The 19,644-nt window shown below is 39.5% G+C and overlaps 2 protein-coding genes across 8 annotated transcripts in view; one reads left to right on the top strand and one right to left on the bottom strand.

Annotated features, from left to right (window-relative positions):
- Pign (phosphatidylinositol glycan anchor biosynthesis class N) overlaps positions 1 to 7,030 on the bottom strand; it is a 148,862-nt gene extending 141,832 nt beyond the window's left edge. Inside the window, exons 1-4 of the mRNA XM_032914828.1 lie at positions 6,231 to 7,030; positions 2,871 to 2,953; positions 2,467 to 2,582; positions 1,383 to 1,631 (exon numbers count right to left, since the gene is read on the bottom strand). Coding sequence (XP_032770719.1) covers positions 1,383 to 1,603 — 221 coding nt within the window. The 5' untranslated portion in view covers positions 1,604 to 1,631; positions 2,467 to 2,582; positions 2,871 to 2,953; positions 6,231 to 7,030. The remainder of the gene's footprint in view (positions 1 to 1,382; positions 1,632 to 2,466; positions 2,583 to 2,870; positions 2,954 to 6,230) is intronic.
- The window catches only part of Relch (RAB11 binding and LisH domain, coiled-coil and HEAT repeat containing), a 94,633-nt gene continuing 82,013 nt past the window's right edge, over positions 7,025 to 19,644 (top strand). For 6 of the 7 annotated variants that reach the window (XM_032914825.1, XM_032914827.1, XM_032914824.1 and 3 more), the window contains exon 1: positions 7,042 to 7,784. In XM_032914825.1, the coding sequence (XP_032770716.1) occupies positions 7,259 to 7,784 (526 nt within the window). In that variant the 5' untranslated portion in view covers positions 7,042 to 7,258. Of the gene's footprint in view, positions 7,785 to 19,644 lie in introns of all 7 variants that reach the window. The other variant, XM_032914821.1, reaches the window with a different exon arrangement.

The following is a 19,644-nucleotide window of genomic DNA, read 5'->3' as shown; positions in this document are numbered from 1 at the left end:
AGTTCCTCAGAAAATTGGACATTGAACTACTTGAGGACCCAGCTATACCTCTCTTGGGCATATACCCAAAAGATGCCTCAACATACAACAAAGACACGTGCTCCACTATGTTCATAGCAGCCTTATTTATAATAGCCAGAAGCTAGAAACAACACAGATGTTCCTCAACAGAAGAATGGATACAGAAAAATGTGGTACATTTATACAGTGGAATATTACTCAGCTATTAAAAACAATGACTTCATGAAACTCGCCAGGCAAATGGATGGATCTAGAAAATATCATCCTGAGTGAGGTAACTCAGTTACAAAAGAACACATATGGTATATCTTCACTGTTAAGTGAATATTAAGCAAAGAGCTTGGAATACCCATGATACAACTCATGGACCACATGAAGCTCAAGAGTTAGGAAGACCAAAGAGTGGATGTTTCAGTCCTACTTAGAAGGGGTAACAAAATAATCAAGGGAAGTAGAGGGTCAGAGGCACTTTGGAGGAAGAGAGGAGGGAAAGGGGAAAAGGGAGCAGAATCAGGTATGGGAGGAGTTAGGAAATTGAATAGAGGTGTGTAGCTGGGAATAGCCACCAGAAAGTCCCAGATGCCAGGAAAGCAAGAGCCTCTCAGGACCCCACCTGGATGACATTAGCTGAAATACCCCACAAAGGGAAGTGAAAACCTGTCAAGACCATTATCTAGAGGTTAGGCATGGCCTCCCAGTTAAAGGATGGGGCCACCCACCCATCTCCAAAATTTTAACCCAAAATTGCTCCTATCTTAAGAAAATACAGGGACAAAGAGTAGAAAAGACTGAAGGAAAGGCCATCCAGAGACTGCCCCATCTGGGGATCCATCTGTCGTGCACACACCAAACCCAGACACTATTGCTGATGTCAAGAAGTGCATGCTGACAGGAGCCTTATACAGCTGTCTCCTGAGAGTCTCTGCCACAGCCTGCTCAATACAGATGTGGATGCTCAAAGCCAACCATTGGATTGAGCATAGGGTCCCCAATGCAGGAATTAGTGGAAGGACTGAAGGAGCTGAAGGGGCCTTATCTAGCATCAGTGAGAGGGGAGGCCCTTGGTCCTGGGAAGGCTTGATACCCCAGTGTAGAGGAATGCTAGGGCAGTGAGGTGGGAGTGGGTGAGTGAGTGGGTGGGTGAGCACCCGAAGAAAAGCAGGTTAAGGTGGGGGGATGGGATAGGGGGTATGCAGAGGGGAAAATGGGAAAGGGATAGCATTTGAAATGTAAATAAATAAAATATCCAATTTTTAAAAAATTTAAAACATTTTTAAAAGTGAATAAAAGAAAATACATTTGAAGAAAAACCTCAAGCTAATACTTCTAAGACACAGCCCTGAACCCGTTGGCATCCTTACCTAATAAAAGGTGCTCTGGAGTTTCCATCTTCATCTAACTCATAAAGAGTATCTGCTCTCAGGCCGTCAGCAACAAATAACACTAATCTTTTTGCTGGAGGAGGCAATGGTGTAACCTGAGGAGTCATTCCATGAACCAAAGGAGAGGTAAAATAAATGTCAAAGATGGAGGCGAAGAACACAAAATGCACAAGCAATCCCAAAGCAAAAAACAGCAGCATATCCACAACGGGCTACCTGGAAGAGAAGCTGAAACAGACACATCTGATGAGGATCTTTCTTCCAAAGGCAGGATGCCACACAACTTAACAACCGGCCTTCCTTTTACAATGGTAACAATAAACATTGTTTAACAACTGAAGACAATACTGAAATAAAATATATGTGCTAGTACAGCAAGCAAAAAGAAAGATTGATAAACTATAACAAATTCGGTTACCTACTAAACAATTAAAAAGTAGTTAGGGTCAGTCCCAGGACATCTGAATATAAATAACAAAGAAAACATAATTCAGGACATTCTTGGTTGTACACATAACACTGTTCCTACTCTTAGAATTTAAATTTAATTAAAATTAAATTAATTAAATTTAGTTTAATTACTTTAATTTTAATTAATTATTTATTTATTTACTTACAACTTTTAAATTTCTTGAGTTAATTTTTTTTTTAACTTTGGTAATCAACTTAGAGGACTGTGTGACACTCTTGAGAGTAATAACACGCATTCCTTCCATTTTGCTGAGTTACACACAAGAAGTTAAACTATCTGTACTTCAGAAAATCTGCACTCTGTAAGTCAGAACTTTATTTCTCTGAATCAATATATGGTTTATTTATTCACTGAATACAAATCATGTGTCCCTAGAAAAGAACACCAAGAAAACCTATCAGAGGTTTGATGAATTTACAAATACTAAAGAAAGAAAACCAAGCAAATTGAAATGTTTAAATAAAACTGTAAGATAGTGTGCCATTACACCTCAAAGATAAAAGTGACCGTAAAATGTTTTCCAAGCCAGTCTTTTGTTCTTATTGGTAAATGTTTCTGCACATTAAGAAAGAAAACACAAGAATTTCTTACTTGAAGCAATATTAGGTACATATAATGATCTTGATCTGGAAAATATGAAAGATGAGAATTACCAACATATCTTATTCTTCCAGGTCTGAATTAAATATCATAAGGTTGAGAATGCCCTGTAAAAAGGAAAGAGGCACTAAAAATGTGCTTACCAAATACAAAGAATTTAGAAAAAATAAAATGAACCAAAAGGTCAAACTATAAGACAACATTTTTATTCTAAGAGAACCTAGGGTGAACAGAGTATCAAAGATTCTTTAGTGAACACATGCAATTTCAAAATCTAATCTCTCAGTGTAATGTTAGGCTTCCTTCCTGGTTTCTCTAATCATTAAACTACACAGTGGGTACCATCATTGTGTTCTAAATATTAATAATGGAGATATTAGCCAGGATTCTACTACCTTCTAAGTCAGCAACTCTCAACTTGTTGGTCATGACTCCTTTGGGGGGTAAGACGACCTTTTCACAGGAGTCACTGAAACCACTGGAAAACAAGTATTTACATTATGATTCATAACAGTAAAAAATTAGTTATGAAGTAGTAACAAAAATAAGTTTATGGTTACGAGTCATCACAACATGAGGAATTGTATTAAAGAGTCATAGCATTAGGAAGGTTGGGAACCACTGTTTTAAGCAAATATTTGTCAAAAGTTTCTTTAAAAAATTTATCTTATCTCCATTTTTCTGGAGGCAAACACATTTGCATATTTTTAAAAATTAGATGTTAACATTGAAAAATGTTTTATTACATTTTGTGTTTGTACGTGCCTGTATGCATGCTCGTGTGCATATAATATGCACTTATGTGTACTTCTGAGCGCATGTGTTTGTGTGTGTGTGTGCCATGCATGCACATATGCATGCCATGGCACAGATATGGAGATCAGAAGGCAACACTGGGACCAAACACTGGTCTTCAGGTATACTGGCAATGCATTAACCTACTAGGTCCTCTTGTGGGCGCCAGCATTCACTTTTCCCCTGAGCATACAATACCATTCTCTTAGAACAAACTCCTCCCAGGTATTATCGACCATTACCACATCTTGTCCTAAAATGCACCTTGCTAGAAAATTCTAAACTGTACAACAGAAGTGATTTTGTCTTCAATTTTCGACTATTAATAGCATCTATGTGATTAACAAAATTATTTTATTGTGGGGCTTTGGAGTTAGCTCAGTGTAGACTTATGGCTCAGTACATCACTTTGATGATAAAATGTCTGCCTTTGTCACCTCACTATAATTCAAGGACAGCAGGAAAGGTCATCATTAGCATCCATCATATTTCTATGCAAAGATCAAATGTTTGCTCAATAAATCTGATTACATTTTAATGGCAATATGCATGACAGCCACTAGAGGTCGCCTTGCTTCTCTCTTTGGGTTTCCTGAAAGAGGCGTGTTAAGCTTCAAAGATATTTTCAAAATAAACCACCAAAAGCCCATGTTTTATGATTAAGTAATTTATTATACATGCAGTTACAGTGATTTGAAAGTATGAATATTCACATGCACAATCACATTTGTCTCAAGCAATATTGCCATACAACATTTTTTCCTTAAATGGAATCACTTCTTATTCATAATTATTAAAAAGGAAAACTTCACTGACAGTTAGATGAATTGTTTGGAAACTTCCAAAATAAATGCATAACTATGAAAACTTAAAACACACCTATTCATTTGGCTATAAAAATAGTTTGTATCAGTGAGAGATACACTAAATACTAAATAATACATAATACATAATAAACTAAAAACTAACGAAGCATTAGACTATCAAACACTAAATCAACATTATAATTGCATTTATAATGTTATTATTTATGGTTATTTAAGACTATGGTATTCTCAAATAATTTAACATAAAAACGATGTAAGCATTTACAGGAGGAAAAAAAGCTATCTTTCCTATTTTTATTGTTAAGAGACAAACTTCAAAGACTACCCTTACTTATTCAGATAAGGTTTCAGACCAAAAGGCTTTGACCTAAGTCAGTCTACCAAATAAGAAAGAAAATTTCCAGTAACTACTAATAACTTATAAGTAGAGGGCAGAATTTAACACCCAGTATGTGCATTAAAACTATTCCTATATGATACTGAGAGCTGAAGCACCCTATGGGAAGATGGATCTGCTGGTTTGCTGAGAGCCTGCAGTTAGAGAAACAAGCCTTGGTTACAGGATAGGAAGTAACTGCAGGTGGCAGGTCAGCCACTTTGTGCTTTCGAACTCAGACCCTAATTCAAGCTGCTGCCTCTTTTTGTCCTACTGGCATTACTTTTCCATGTTCTGCTAATCATTGACATCTATGTTTAAACACCTGCCAAATGTCCTCACTATTCAGTATTTCATTGATTAATAACTAACCATACTAACATTTGTGGCCAACACTAACAAGAACATCCATAATTCTATGTACTTTCATTATCCCTCTGGGCAGATGAATGCAAGAGAGGCTGGGAGAATTTAGGCTCAAACATTTCCAACGACTCACAATAATTGATGTGTATGTGACAGGCACCCTAAATGTAGCTAAACGTCCCCATTACAAAGAAGAAAAGGGAAAAAAATACACACTTCTTTCTGCTCATAGTTTTCCCCTGCCATTCTCTCATCCTCCATTCCAAAACTTGGTTTCATTTTTAGTCTCTTTGGCGATATCAAAGCAAGAACTGATAACCCCTTTTGCTAAGAAATGTGAAACACAATAAAATATTGCCATTCTATACTATTTTCATGTTACTGAGGATTTTTTTTCAGATTCATCAATAAATGGCACAGAACAGAATTTAGCCCAGACAATTGAAAGCTAAAAAACTTATTTAAAAAAAATCCTTACTACTAACACTATTTTTAAATTACAATACAGCAAGGGTCCTTATGGTCTTTTACCATTTGGGTTAACTTTCTTCCCATCTCCCAGTCTCCTATGCTCATTTAAACCATCCACCCAAACCTCCAGTCATATCACATATATTTTAAAAGCTTCTAAAAAAAAAAAAGCCCAAACAACAATAACAACCAAAGAAAAGATCTCAGAGCCTCATTGAAATGAAGCTTTAGTTTATTGTGAGACTGATTAAACTGAAATTAAAACCTTCACTTAACTGCTGCTGGCATAATTTACATGTTAACCAGTAACCAGACCAAAGGGTATAAACCAAATGCTCTATTTTTATTTTTCCACAAAGTTAAAGGAGATACTTTGCTTTAAAGTATACTTTACTTTAAAATATACTTTAAAGGACATTACTTTGCTTCAATGTAATATTTATATAACAGAGCAGATGGTTAGCACTGCTGGGTATTTTATTTTGTTGTCTGTTAGGAGGTGGTTAGTAAGAACTTAAAGAATTCCAAAACCAGGAAAGAGTGGCAATCTGTGAGTGACAAAATAATAGTTATCAGGGTTAGCCGTCTAATAACGACAGGGAAACTTCCTCTTACCACCTCAAACTAAAATGAAGGAATAACATAAAGAATATAAGATCTTCCAAATCTACGTATATAGTTATGTGCTAAATGTTTCATAAAGGCAATCAAATTTCTCTACAGCATACAATTTTTAAAATCGCTATATTTGATTGATCTACAATGAAAACCTCGATTCTAACCTAAATGAACTCAGTAAGGTCTCAGGAGATTCTGGGAAAGAATGGTTTTGGACAAAAAATAAGTGATACTAGTTCTAATGTGTCCTAATGCAGTGGACCTGACCAGGCCATTGAAGCTGCCCAGACTACTTTACTCACTTGCACTGGAGAGATAGCGCTTAATAGTTTGAAAAGTTCCTTTGATGCAAACTGTATGTTAATCTCCAAGGGTTTACAGAGTACTTAGTTTGTCGTCCAAGTCCAGGCTGTTCACAGATAAGTGCAAAGGCATCTCGAAACTCAGAAGTTGCAATTTCCGTACAGGCTCTATCTGCACCCTGCAGCTTTCTAGGTCCTACTCCCGGACGGAGGGGACGGGAAGGAGCCGTCGCTTAACTACAAGGAGGCCATGCTGTCGCCAGACCTCCAAGTGAGAGAGCAGATGGCTGGGAAACTACGGAAGAGCAAAGAAGCCAGATTCTGACCACTGCCCAAAGCACTTGCTATCTGGGCGGAGACAGCAAACAGCGACAAAAACTGAAGCGTGAAGGGAGAAGCAGGCGTGGGGACACCTCAAATGCAAGGGTCCCAAGACTTTACCTGGGACTTATCCGCCTCAGGCCCAGTTTGGGAACGAGGCCTCCTCAGAACCAAGGCAGGACCCAGGGCCGTGAAAGATCTCGGGAGGGTTCCCTTCAACTCTCTCAAACCAAGCCGAACCCCTCAGACACAGCTCTACTCCTCAAAGGAACGCCCCCAACATGCCCCAGGCTGTTCTCGCGAGAACGGTCTGGCTCCTGTAGCTCCAGCCAATCCGCGAGTGCTTTGTGGGCAGGGCCTTAAGTTTGAGTGCCGAGCGGTTCCTTCAATCTTTCTACTCCTGGGCCTGAGGTGGGTGGAGCTGAGGCGGGAACGGGGCGGGGCGAAGGTGGGACCAAGCCAGTTCTCGCGAGACTAGAGACCAGGAAGACGCCTGCAGAGTCGGCTACTGATGCAGCGGCGGCTGAGGCGGGAGGTGCTGCTGCATCCCGGACTCCTGCCTCCCAGTCTGGCCTAGTCTCTAGGTGAGGAGAGGCGCGGCCAGCCTGGGCTGCCCAGTTGGTCAGTGGTTCTCAGGACCCGACGGGGATTCAGGCTGAGTGCCTGTCGGGCCAAGTAAAAAGCACCCACACTCCTGACAGAATAAGATGGCGGCAATGGCGCCGGGAGGTGGTGGCAGTGGTAGCGGCGTAAATCCTTTCCTCAGCGATTCGGATGAGGACGATGACGAGGTAGCGGCGACCGAGAACCAGCGGGCAGGACTTCGGCTGGATGCTGGGGTCGGCCTAGATCCTGGTTCTGCAGGCTCGCTGTCGCCACAGGACCCCATAGCCCTGGGAAGCAGCACGCGGCCGGGGCTCCCTGTGGAGGCGTCAGCTGCTCCGGGGGCTCAGGCGGGCAGCGGAGAGACCCCTTCCCGATTGTCAATCGATGCCATCGCCGCTCAGCTGTTGCGCGATCAGTACTTGCTGACTGCCCTGGAGCTGCACACCGAGCTGTTGGAGAGCGGCCGCGAGCTACCACGGCTGCGCGATTACTTCTCCAATCCTGGCAACTTCGAGAGGCAGAGTGGGACCCCACCAGGGGTGGGGGCGCCTGGGATCCCCGGCGCATCCGTCGTTGGAGGCGCTGGAGGTCGGGAACCGAGTACGACGTCGGGCGGAGGACAGCTCAGTAAGTAGGCGTAGCCTGTCAGACCTGCAGATGGGGGGTTAGAGTTACTGTGCAGCTGAAGGGTATTTGTGGGCGGGTTCCGAGTCTAGGGTCGTTTTGAAAATCGAGACTAGGTTGAGCAAGATGAGAGGTATCCTATGTACGGGAAGCGAAAAGATCCTACTGTCGCTCTTTGTATTGGTTTCTGATCTCTGGCAGGTGTTGCACTGCTCCTGGCTCCCTATTGGTGTTGGGACCTATAACATGAGAGTTTCCAGTTTATTGACTATTAAGCGCTCTACAGAGCTTCCTTATTACTTGGGCATTTTTCTCGAGGCGATTTTCCTTTTCCCCCAGTCCGTTGAATCACACTACGAGGAAATAAATGTTTCTTAGTAATTCTTTGACTCACTCAAGAGAAAGAACAAAACAGGAAACGTCGGTACTCTATACTGAAGTTGAATCCACTGAAGATCTTTTGTCTGTGCTTTCACATTATTTTGTATCATTAATATATGCTAATAAAATGATGGAAGTGGGATTTGTCTGCTTCATACAACGTTGTCTGTTTAAATAATATCAACATAATTCAGTTTACTACATTCATTTTACAGGAAAACTGGGGAACAGATAAAGATCTTCTGCCAGCTTTCCTTTTTAACATAGCAGCACTGTGAAGGCTTTTGTTTTTTTTCTCTGAATAAGCTAGAGCTTTACTTTTTTTTTCCTTTTTTTTTTTTTTTTGGTTCTTTTTTTTTTCGGAGCTGGGGACCGAACCCAGGGCCTTGTGCTTCCTAGGTAAGCGCTCTACCACTGAGCTAAATCCCCAGCCCCTTCCTTTTCTTTTCTTGCTACAATCATTTTTTAGCAGCAGTGTTAATCACTGGCCTAGTCGTTATTTAAATATAAGCTTTAAGAGAATCCTTAGTGTTATCTAAGGGTCTGTACTTTTGAATGGTTCCAGAGGCTTGAAATTGCTAAAACTTGATGGGTGAGGTAAAACTGGGAAGGGTGAGTTTTCTGTCAGAGTAATCCTAAGCACATTTCTTCCTTTTATAACTGTCTAAATTATTTAACGATTATCACCTGACAAACTACCTCACTGGGTCTTAAATTTTCACTTATTTTATATATAGTACTTGATGTACATCCCAGACTTAGTTCTAACCTACATGATAGCCTTTAGTTCTTTTATATTTTATATTAATATAGTCATTTCACTTATTAGCTTGGAGCACCTGCCTCTTATTTTTCAGGAATGAGGGTTAAACCTAGGGCATATGGTAGACAAAACTGCTATATCTCCCTGGTGTGTGTTGGGGGTGGTATTACAGGATGACTACTAATTGAAAAATAAGGGCTTTTTCATGTTTTATCATTTAAGTGGCAAATCTATTAATATTTGAACTTGGGTCTCTATCATAACAATTTTTACCACAGCTACTATATTATATCTGCTTCAAGACACAACTTAGAAAAAGTTAGGGCGGTTTTTGGTATATGGTCAAGTAAAGTATCTAATAATTGAGAGTATGTCTTCACTCAAAATGGCCAATTAACCCAGAAGGCAAATGAGGTGATACAAAATTGATAAGATAAAGGATAAAATGAAAAAGCATAGCACTTTATTGAGGTGGGGAATATGAATGTTCTGACAGGAGCATCACTCCCATTTCAACAAGGTATCCACACTGCACAGCATTAAACTCAAAGGTGAACAGTCACAGCGCATGTGATTGTAAGCAATCCAGGATCATCAGCTAAGCTTCCACAGGGAACCAAGCATGTTTTTATTAGATTTTTGTAATATTTCAGAATTTAATACAATATATTTTGATCATATCCATCATCTGTTTCTTCCCCTAACTCCTCACCCATCAACTTTATGTCTCTCTCTCCTCTTTTTAAATAACCCACCAAGTCCTCATGCTGCCCATATACTCAAGGTTGTGAGTTCATTCACTGGAGCATGGTTATACCCTACCTTGGGCCATGCTCTTAAAGAACTGACTTTCCCGGAGAAGCTATCAACTGTCTCTCTGGCTCCCCCATGTAATTGTATGGACTTGTGAGTCCCTGTCTGCTCATTGTTGGAATGCTGATTGGCCTGATCTTGTTGTACTGGTTTTGTTCAGAGCAACACAGCTGCTTCGAGTTCATGGGTGCCACAGTCTGGGCAGATACTGTTTTGTTCTGGTCCTCCCTAACCTCTGGCTCTTAGGATCTTTCCAACCTCCTCTTTTGCAACAGTTCATTGAGGCTTTGGGGTTAGGATGGGGTGGGTCTGTGTGTGTGTGTGTGTGTGTGTGTGTGTGTGTGTGTGTGTGTGTGTGTGTGTGTGTGTGTGTGTGTGAGAGAGAGAGAGAGAGAGAGAGAGAGAGAGAGAGAGATAGTTCTCTCATTTACACTTCACTGACATTCCCTGATCATTTGTGAGTTTCTACATTAACTACCAGCCAGATCCATGCCCATTTATCAACTATTCTGAATCACATCATCTTAAGGCCAAATTAGCTTGTTGATCAAGAAACTTAACTGCATGGTTGCATGTATTTCTGATGACAGCATGCATGGTTCAGCCTCAGGGAGAATAAAACAAAGTTGTAAGCATGGGTGTAGCTTTCCAAATTGTCTCACCCATTTCAAAAATTATAAGTCAGTTTGTTTTTAAAACCTGCTAGTCCTGTTGAGGAGGTATAAGATTGCTCAAAGTAATGTCATCAGATTTTTTATGTAATTTCTGCCATCTCTCGGTTCTGTATTTGTGTGCTGCTTTAGTTCATACTTACATCTTGCATCTGAACCACCAGTTTTACCCTTATTCTATGGCTTGATCTTGTCCTCTTATCTTTCCTCTTACTTTATTTTTCCCCCACTTTACTATTATTACTAGTTACTGTTGTTAATACAGATTTATAAATTTCTTTCTACTGGGCTACAAATGTGAAGTAATCCTATGCACAACGTATAAAATATTGACAGAAATAGATAAGATCAAAAGGTGTAAAATGAAACCAGGGGTCATGGTGCACACATTTAATCTCAGCAGGTTGAGGCGGGCAGATCTCTTGAGTTTGGAGCCAGCCTAGTCTACAGAGCAAGGTGCAGGACTACACAGAGAAACCTTGCCTTGAAAAACAAATAAATAAGCATGTAGTAGACAGGCAAGGCATATAAACATAGTTATTAAGGCAATGTGTCACAAATTAAAAGATATATGTAGAACTTTCAAAATTAGATGAAGGCAGAGGGTATGAAAGCCTCAAGGCAAGATAATTTGTGAAATTAATTTTTAAAGTTTTATTTAATGTATTTGTGTGTCTACACACAAGCAGAGGCCAAAGGACAACTATGCAGATTTTAATTTTCTCTTTCCACTTCTAGGAACAGAACTCAGGTTGTTACGCTTTTATCCACTTGAGCCAGCTCACTGGCCCTACTTTTATACTATACAGAGATTATGGAATTTCATAATCTATGCCACTATACTTTATTCGTATTCATTCCGTCTTCCTCACTGCTGTCCACCAATTCTCCCTGCTACCTTGTTGTTGGTGGTCCCTTCCCTCCCTCTAAATTTAAATTGTCCTCCCTTCTGCTTTTATGTCACATGTATTTCATTACTCCCTTCCCCCACTGCCCTTTAAAATTTCTTCTGCCTACCATGGTCTGCTTTTTACTTTCATCTCACTTTTTTATATGCATATAACTCATATGTACATATATAAATTTAAACCTAAAGACCATGGATGAGAGAGAAAATATGTTATTTGTCATTTTGAATTGGGATTATTTCATTTAACATAATTCATCCATTTAACTACAGTCCATCCACTTTTCTAGAGATACCATGATTTCATTTTTCTGTCTACAAAAATTTGTCATGCTTTTTATGTTTGTGCATTGTTGTGAATAGTAGAGAAATAACTGTGACTCATTGACAATATTTCAGGTTTACATACCCACAAGTGGTGCAGCTGGGTCATTTGATAGGTCTATGAGATTTTTTTAGGAGCTTCCACACTGACTTCCAAAATGGCTGTATGAGCATACATTTCCATCAGTGGTATATAAGGCTTTCTTTTTCCAAACATCATCACCAATATCTGCTGTTTTCACTTGGTAATACCATTTTTAATGTTTTTCTTTTAAATTTCTTTATTTTGTGCTTATGAGTGTGTTCTGCCTGCATGTATGCTATGGACTGTATGTATGTTTGGTAGCTGTAGAGGTTAGAAGAGGGCGTCAGACAGCTACAGTTTGAGTTACAGATGGTTGCAAGCCATCATGTGGATGATGAAAACTAAATCTAAGTCCTCTGCAGGAATAACAAAGACCCTTCTTAACTACTGTACCATCTCTCTAAGTTCTGACAACAGTCATTCTCACTAAGACAAATGCAATCTCAAACAGCATTATTTTTTTATCTCCTTGAAGACTAAAGGTGTTAACCATTTCTTCAAATATTTACTGGTGGTCACTTCCTTTTTTTTTTTTTTTTTCTTGGAGAACTATCTGTCTGGTTCCTTAGCCCATTTGTTGATTTGATAATTTGTTTGGTGGTTAATTTTTTTTTCTGTTTGGAGGCACTTTTTTTTCCTTTTTTTTACATAATTTTATTAGATATCATTTTTTATTTACATTTCAAATATTATTCCCTTTCCCGGTTTCCCAGATATAAGCCCCATCCCATCCCCCACCCCTTCTTCCAGAAGGGTATTCCACTCCCCATCTACCACTCTTCTTGCCACCCCCCATTCCCCTACACTGGGAAGTCCAACCTTGGCAGGATTAAGGGCTTCTCCTTCCACTGGTGTCCAGCAAGACCATCCTCTGCTACATATCCATTTGGAGCCATGGGTCAGTCCATGTATAGTCTTTGGGTAGTGGTTTAGTTCTTGGAAGCTAAGGTTGGTTGGCATTGTTGTCTTTATGGAGTTGCAAGGCCCTTCAGCTCTTTCAAACCTTTCTCTAATTCCTCCAATGGGGGGTTCCCAATCTCAGTTCAGTGGTTTGCTGCTAGCATTTGACATGCTCCAGCTATATTTCTCAACAGATATCTATGTGGTGTTCCTGACAGCATGCACTTCTTAGCTTCATCAATCTTATCTAGTTTTGGTGGCTGTATATATATAGGGCACATGTTGGGCAAGCTCTGAATGGCCAATTCTTCAATTTCTGCTCCTAAACTTTGCCTACATATCCCCTCCTATGATTATTTTTGTTCCCCCTTTTAAGAATGAGTGAAGGATCTGCATTTTGGTCATCCTTCTTGAGCTTCATTTGGGCTATGGATTGTATCTTGGATAATTCGAGCTTTTGGGCATACCATGTGTGTTTTTCTGTGATTGGGTTACCTCACTCAGGATGACATTTTTCTAGCTCAATCCATTTGTCTATGAATTTCATGAAATCATTGTTTTTGATAGCTAAGTAGTACTCCATTGTATAGATGTACAACATTTTCTGTATCCATCCCTCTTTTGAAGGGCATATGGGTTATTTCCAGCTTCTGGCTATTAAAAACAAGGCTTCTATGAACATAGTGGAGCACGTGTGTCTTTATTGTATGTTGGAGCATCTTTTGGGTATATGCCCAGGAGAGATATAGCTGAGTCTTCAGGTAATGGAATGTCCAATTTTCTGAAGAACATCCAGACTGATTTCCAGAGTGCTTGTACCAGTCTGCAATCCCACCGACAATGAAGGAGTGTTCCTCTTTCTCTGCATCCTCACCAGCATCTGTTGTCACCTAAGTTTTTGATCTTAGCCATTCTGACTGGTGTGAGGTAGAATCTCAGGGTTGTTTTGATTTGCATTTCCCTGAAGACAGAATGTTGAGCACTTCTTTAGGTACATCTCAGCCATTTAATATTCCTCAGTTGAAAATTCTTTATTTAACTCTGTAACCCTTCTTTTGATAGGATTATTTGGCTCTCTGGAGTCTAACTTCTCAAGTTTTGTGTATTTTGGATTTAGCCCTCTATCAGATGTAGGATTGGTAAAGATCATTTCCCAATCCATTGGTTGCCGTTTTATCCCAATGGCAGTATCCTTTCCCTTACAGAAGCTTTGCAGTTTTATGAGGTTCCATTTGTCAATTCTTGATCTTAGAGCATAAGCCACTGGTGTTTTGTTCAGGAAATTTTCCCCAGTGCCCATGTGTTCTAGACTCTTCCCCACTTTTTCTTCTATTAGTTTGAGTGTATCTGGTTTGATGTGTAGGCCCTTGATCCAATTGGATTTAAGCTTTGTACAGGGCGATAAAAATGGATCGGTCTGCATTCTTCTACCTGCTGACCTCCAGTTGAACCAGCACCATTTGTTGAAAATGCTATCTTTTTTCCATTGGATGGTTTTAGCTCCTTTGACAGAGATCAAGATATCCTAAGTGTGTGGGTTCATTTCTGGGTCTTCAATTCTATTCTACTGATCTATCTACCTGTCTCTGTACCAATACCATACAGTTTTTATCACCATTACTCTGTAATACTGCTTGACTTCAGGGATGGTTATTTCCCCAGAAGTTCTTTTATTGTTGAGTATAGTTTTCACTATCCTGGGTTTTTTGTTGTTCTAAAAGAATTTGCAAATTGCTCTTTCTATCACTATGAAGAATTGAGTTGCAATTTTGATGGGGATTGCATTGAATTTGTAGATTGCTTTTGGCAAAATGGGCATTGTTACTATATTAATCCTGCCAATCCGTGAGCATGGGAGGTCTTTCCATCTTCTGAGATCTTTAATTTCTTTCTTGAAGTTCTTGTCATACAGATCTTTCACTTGCTTGGTTAGAGTCACACCAAGGTATTTTATATTATCTGGGACTACTGTAAAGGGTGTTATTTCCCTCATTTCTTTCTCAGCCTGTTTATCCTTTGAGTAGAGAAAGGCTACGAATTTGTTTCAGTTAATTTTATACCCAGTCACTTTGCCAAAGTTGTTTATCAGGCTTAGTAGTTCTCTGGTGGAACTTTTCCAGTCACTTACGTATACTATCATATCATCTGCAAATAGTGATATTTTGACTTCTTCCTTTCCAATTTGTATCTCTTTGACTTCCTCTTGTTGTCTGATTGCTCTGGCTAGGAATTCAAGTACTATATTGAATAGTTAGGGAGAGAGTGGGCAGCCTTGTCTAGTCCCTAATTTTGGTGAGATTGCTTCAAGTTTCTCTCCATTTAGTTTAATGTTAGCTACTGGTTTGCTGTATATTGCTTTTACTATGTTAAGGTATGGGCCTTGAATTCCTGATCTTTCCAGGACTCTTATCATGAAGTGGTGTTGAATTTTGTCAAATGGTTTCTCAGCATCTAATGAAATGATCATGTGGTTTTTATCTTTGAGTTTCTTTATATAGTGGATTATGTTGGTGGTTTTCTGTATATTGAACCATCCCTGCATCGCTGGGATGAAGCTTACTTGATCATGATGGAAGATCGTTTTGATGTGGTCTTGGATTCAGTTTGCAAGAATTTTATTGAGTATTTTTGCACCAATATTCATAAGGGAAATTGGTCTTAAGTTTTCTTTCTTTGTTGGGTCTTTGTGTGGTTAAGGTATAAGAGTAATTGGGGCTTCATAGAAGGAATTTGGTAGTGCTCTGTCTGTTTCTATTTTGTGGAATAGTTTGGACAGTATTGGTATGAGGTCTTCTATGAAGGTCTGATAGAATTCTCCACTAATCCCGTCTGGTCCTAGGCTCTTTTTGGTTGGGAGACTTTAAATAACTACTTCTTTTTCTTTAGGAGTTATGAGGTTGTTTCGATAGTTTATCTGCTCCTGATTTCACTTTGGTACCTGGTATTTGTCTAGAAAATTGTCCATTTCCTTTACATTTTCCACTTTTGTTGAATATAGGCTTTTGTTGTAGGATCTGATGATTTTTTAATTTCCTCAGATTCTGTTGTTATGTCTCCCTTTTCATTTCTGATCTTGTTAATTTGGATACTGTTTCTGTGCTCTCTGGTTAGTCTGGCTAATGCTTTATCTATCTTGTTGATTTTCTCAAAGAACCAGCTCCTGCTTTTGTTGTTTCTTTGTATAGTCTTTTTGTTTCTACTTGGTTGATTTCGGCTCTGAGTTTGATTATTTCCTGCCTTCTACTCCTCTTGGGTGTATTTGCTTCTTTTTGTTCTAGAGCTTTTAGATATGCTGTCAAGCTGCTGATGTATGCTCCTTCCTGTTTCTCTTTGCAGGCAATCAGAGCTATGAATTTTCATCTTAGCACTACTTTCATTGTGTCCCATAAGTTTGAGTTTGTTGTGCCTTCACTTTCATTAAATTCTAAGAAGTCTTTAATTTCTTTATTTCTTCCTTGACCAAGTTATCATTTAGTAGAGCATTGTTCAACTTCCATGTCTATGTGGTATTTCTGTCCTTCTTATTGTTATTGAAGACCATCCTTAGTCCATGATGATCTGATAGGATGCATGGCATTATTTCTATCTTCCTGTATCTGTTGAGGCCTGTTTTGTGACCAATTATACGGACAATTTTGGAAGGTACCATGAGGTGATGAGAAAAAGTTATTTCTTGTAGGATGAAATGTTCTATAAATATCTTTTAAATCCATTTGGTTCATAACTTCTGTTAGTTTCTCTATGTCTCTGTGATCTGTCCATTGATGAGAGTGGGGTATTGAAATCTCTTAGTATTATTATGTGAGGTGCAATGTGTGACTTGAGCTTTAGTAAGGTTCCTTTATGAATGTAGGTGCCCTTGCATTTGGAGCATAGATATTTAGGATTGAGAGTTCATCTTGGTGGATTTTTCCTTTGATGTATATGAAGTGTCCTTCCTTGTCTTTTTTGATGACTTTTGGTTAAAAGTCGGTTGTATTCGACGTTAGAATGGCTACTTCACCTTGTTTCTTTGGACCATTTACTTGGAAAATTGTTTTCCAGCCTTTTACTCTGAGGCAGTGTCTGTCTTTGTGTCTCAGGTGTGTTTGCTGTTACAAAAATTTTATTGGGGAATTGAGTCCATTGATGTTGAAAGATATTAAGGAATAGTGATTCTTGCTTCCTGTGATTTTTGTTGGTAGAGGTGGAATTATGTTCGTGTGTCTCTTTTCTTGTGGTGTCATTGCAAGGACATTATTTTGTTTTTTCTAGGGTGTAGTTTGCCTCCTTGTGTTCGAGTTTTCCATCTATTATCCTTTGTAGGGCTGGATTTGTAGAAAGATATTGTGTAAATTTAGTTTTGCCATGAAATATCTTGGTTTCTCTATCTATGTTAATTGAGAATTTTGCTGGCATTTATAGTAGCCTGGGCTGGCATTTGTGTTCTCTTAGGGTCTGTATGACATCTTCCCATGATCTTCTGGCTTTCATAGTCTCTGGCGAAAAGTCTGGTGTAATTCTGATAAGTCTGCCTTTATGTGTTACTTGACCCTTAGTGCTTTTAAAATTCTTTCTTTGCTTTTTGCATTTGGTGTTTTTACTATTGTGTGATGGGAGGAATTTTTTTATGGTCCAATCTATTTTGAGTTCTGTATCCTTCTTGTGTGTTTATGGGCATCTCTTTCTTTAGGTTAGGCAAGTTTTCTTCTACAATTTTGTCGAAGATATTTACTGGCCCTTTAAGTTGGGAGTCTTCACTCTCTTTTATACCTACTATTCTTAAGTTTGATCTTCTCTTTGTTTCCTGGATTTCTTGGATGTTTTTGTTTAGGAGCTTTTTGTGTTTTATATTAGCTTTGAAGGTTGTGTCGATGTTTTCTATGGTATCTTCTGCCGCTGAGATTCTCTCTTCTATCTCTTGTATTCTGTTGGTGATGCTTGCATCTATGACACCTGATCTCTTCCCTAGGTTTTCTATCTCCAGGGTTTTTCCTTTGTGTTTTCTTTATTGTTTCTACTTCCATTTTTAAATCCTAGAGGGTTTTGTTCATTTCCTTCTCCTGTTTGGTGTTTTCCTGTAATTCTCTAAGGGATTTTTGTGTTTCCTAAAGGGCTTCTACTGGTTAATTGTGTTGTCCTGTATTGTCGGCGCCTGCGCCGCCAGTGTGTGAATATCGGGCATAGGTCTGCGGGATTGAAAGAAAACACGTACACTGGTCACCCGTTTTCAGCAAGTGCCACCAAGGCTTTACTGAGATCTCCTTATATACCAGAGGCAAAAGCCCTGGAAAACAACAAGGCAGGTGAAAATCCCCAACCAGGAAAACAGGAAAAATCTATGTGGTGAAAGTTCCGGCCCAATCAGGGGCACAAACAACTTCTTAAACAACAACAAGCAGGGAGGCTCGGTGGGGAGGAAGGGTGCCATGGAAAATCCCAGCCCCAAATCAGGGGCTAAGAGCAGCTGCCAAGGGTGTAAACAATTTCTTGCTATAGCAGGCTAAAAGGCTCAGCGAGGGGGGAGGGAAACACCAAGGTAGGGCCCAACACTGTATTTCTTTAAGGGAGTTATTTATGTCCTTCTTAAAGTCCTCCATCATCATCATAAAATGTGATTTTAATCTAAATCTTGCTTTTCCGGTGTGTTCAGATATCCAGTATTTGCTTTGGTGTGAGAACTGGGCTCTGATGATGCCAAGTAGTCTTGTTTCTGTTGCTTAGGTTTCTGCACTTTCCTCTTGCCATCAGGTTGTCTCTGGTGTTAGCTTGTCTTGCTGTCTCTGACAGTGGTTTGACCCTCCTGTAGGCCTGTGCACTCCTGTAGACCTGTTTTCTTTCAGCTGGATCTGGGAACAGAGAGCTCTGCTCTCAGGTGTGTAGGTGCTCCTGGTGACTGGCTTTAGGCTCTCAGAGCTGGCAGAAACCTGAAAGGTTCTGCCCTTGACTGCTCCTAGGTCCCTGTGCCCAGGGGAACAAATGGCACTAGGCCATTTCCTCTTGTGTTGAGAATGTGGGCAGAGAGTAGTCTCTGAGTTCTCAGGAGTGTCTGCACTTCTGAGGGTCCAGCTCTCTCCTAGTCTTTAGTTTTTAAGAGTTCTTTATTTAGTCTAGGTATGAGTCTCTGCCCTATGTGTGTTTCTTTCTTGATTTTTTTTTTAAATTTCACTTTAAATATGTTTGGGTACAGATTGGAAGATAATTCTACTTTTAGCTTGTTTATTATAAAGTTAATGGTCATGTTGGTGTCTGCATTTATAAGTTAATTCTAATGGCTTATTTAAACCAAAGAATAATTCTTAATGAATTCTATGTTTAACTCTTCTCCCTCTCCTCTACTCCCAGTGTTCAAAATTAACCTAGGATGCCACACATTCTACACAAGCTTTCTGCCACAAAGCTTTGTATTATTCAGCCTTCCTTCTCTTCCCTCCCTCCCTCCCTCCTTTCCTCCTCCCTCCCTCCCTTTCTTCCTTCCTTCCTTTTTCCCCCACTTAAGACAGGATTTTCTGGGTTGCCAGATAGCCTTTGAACTCTTTCTGTGGAAAAGGCATACCTTGAATTCCTGGCCCAGCCTCCTGAAAAGCCATAAGTATGAAGCTGAAGTGGTTGGCTAGTTATTTAACTATTCAGAGTTACTTCCTCCTGTCCAAAACAGTTCTTTCCAACCCTCTTTATAATTAGCAAAAGTTGGTATTACAGGAAAGAAAAGTGACCCATTTTAGAATTTGCTCCCAGTTTTGTCAACTATATGATAAAATTTGACTTTAAAATACATTATATGTAACAGTAAAGTCTTTCCTTTAAGTATTCTTCTTTCTGCCTCACAGACATGTTTTGTAAGTAATTAATCTTAACTCATATTTCTTCAGTACCTAATATATTCTTAAACTGGTTCTTGATAACTTTTCCTGATACATTCACATATTAATGTGTCTAGGACCCCTGAATGAGACTCACTGAGGCACTGATCAATGCAAAAGCTAGAGGAGCTTTATTGATCCAACTCTCGATTGTGGTCAACTCCCTTCGGAGAGAGA

Source organism: Rattus rattus, chromosome 10 (assembly GCF_011064425.1).
Source record: "Rattus rattus isolate New Zealand chromosome 10, Rrattus_CSIRO_v1, whole genome shotgun sequence".
Classification (NCBI taxonomy): domain Eukaryota; kingdom Metazoa; phylum Chordata; class Mammalia; order Rodentia; family Muridae; genus Rattus; species Rattus rattus.
The sequence above is the reverse complement of the archived record's forward strand: the minus strand, read 5'-3'. Positions and strand labels throughout refer to the sequence as shown.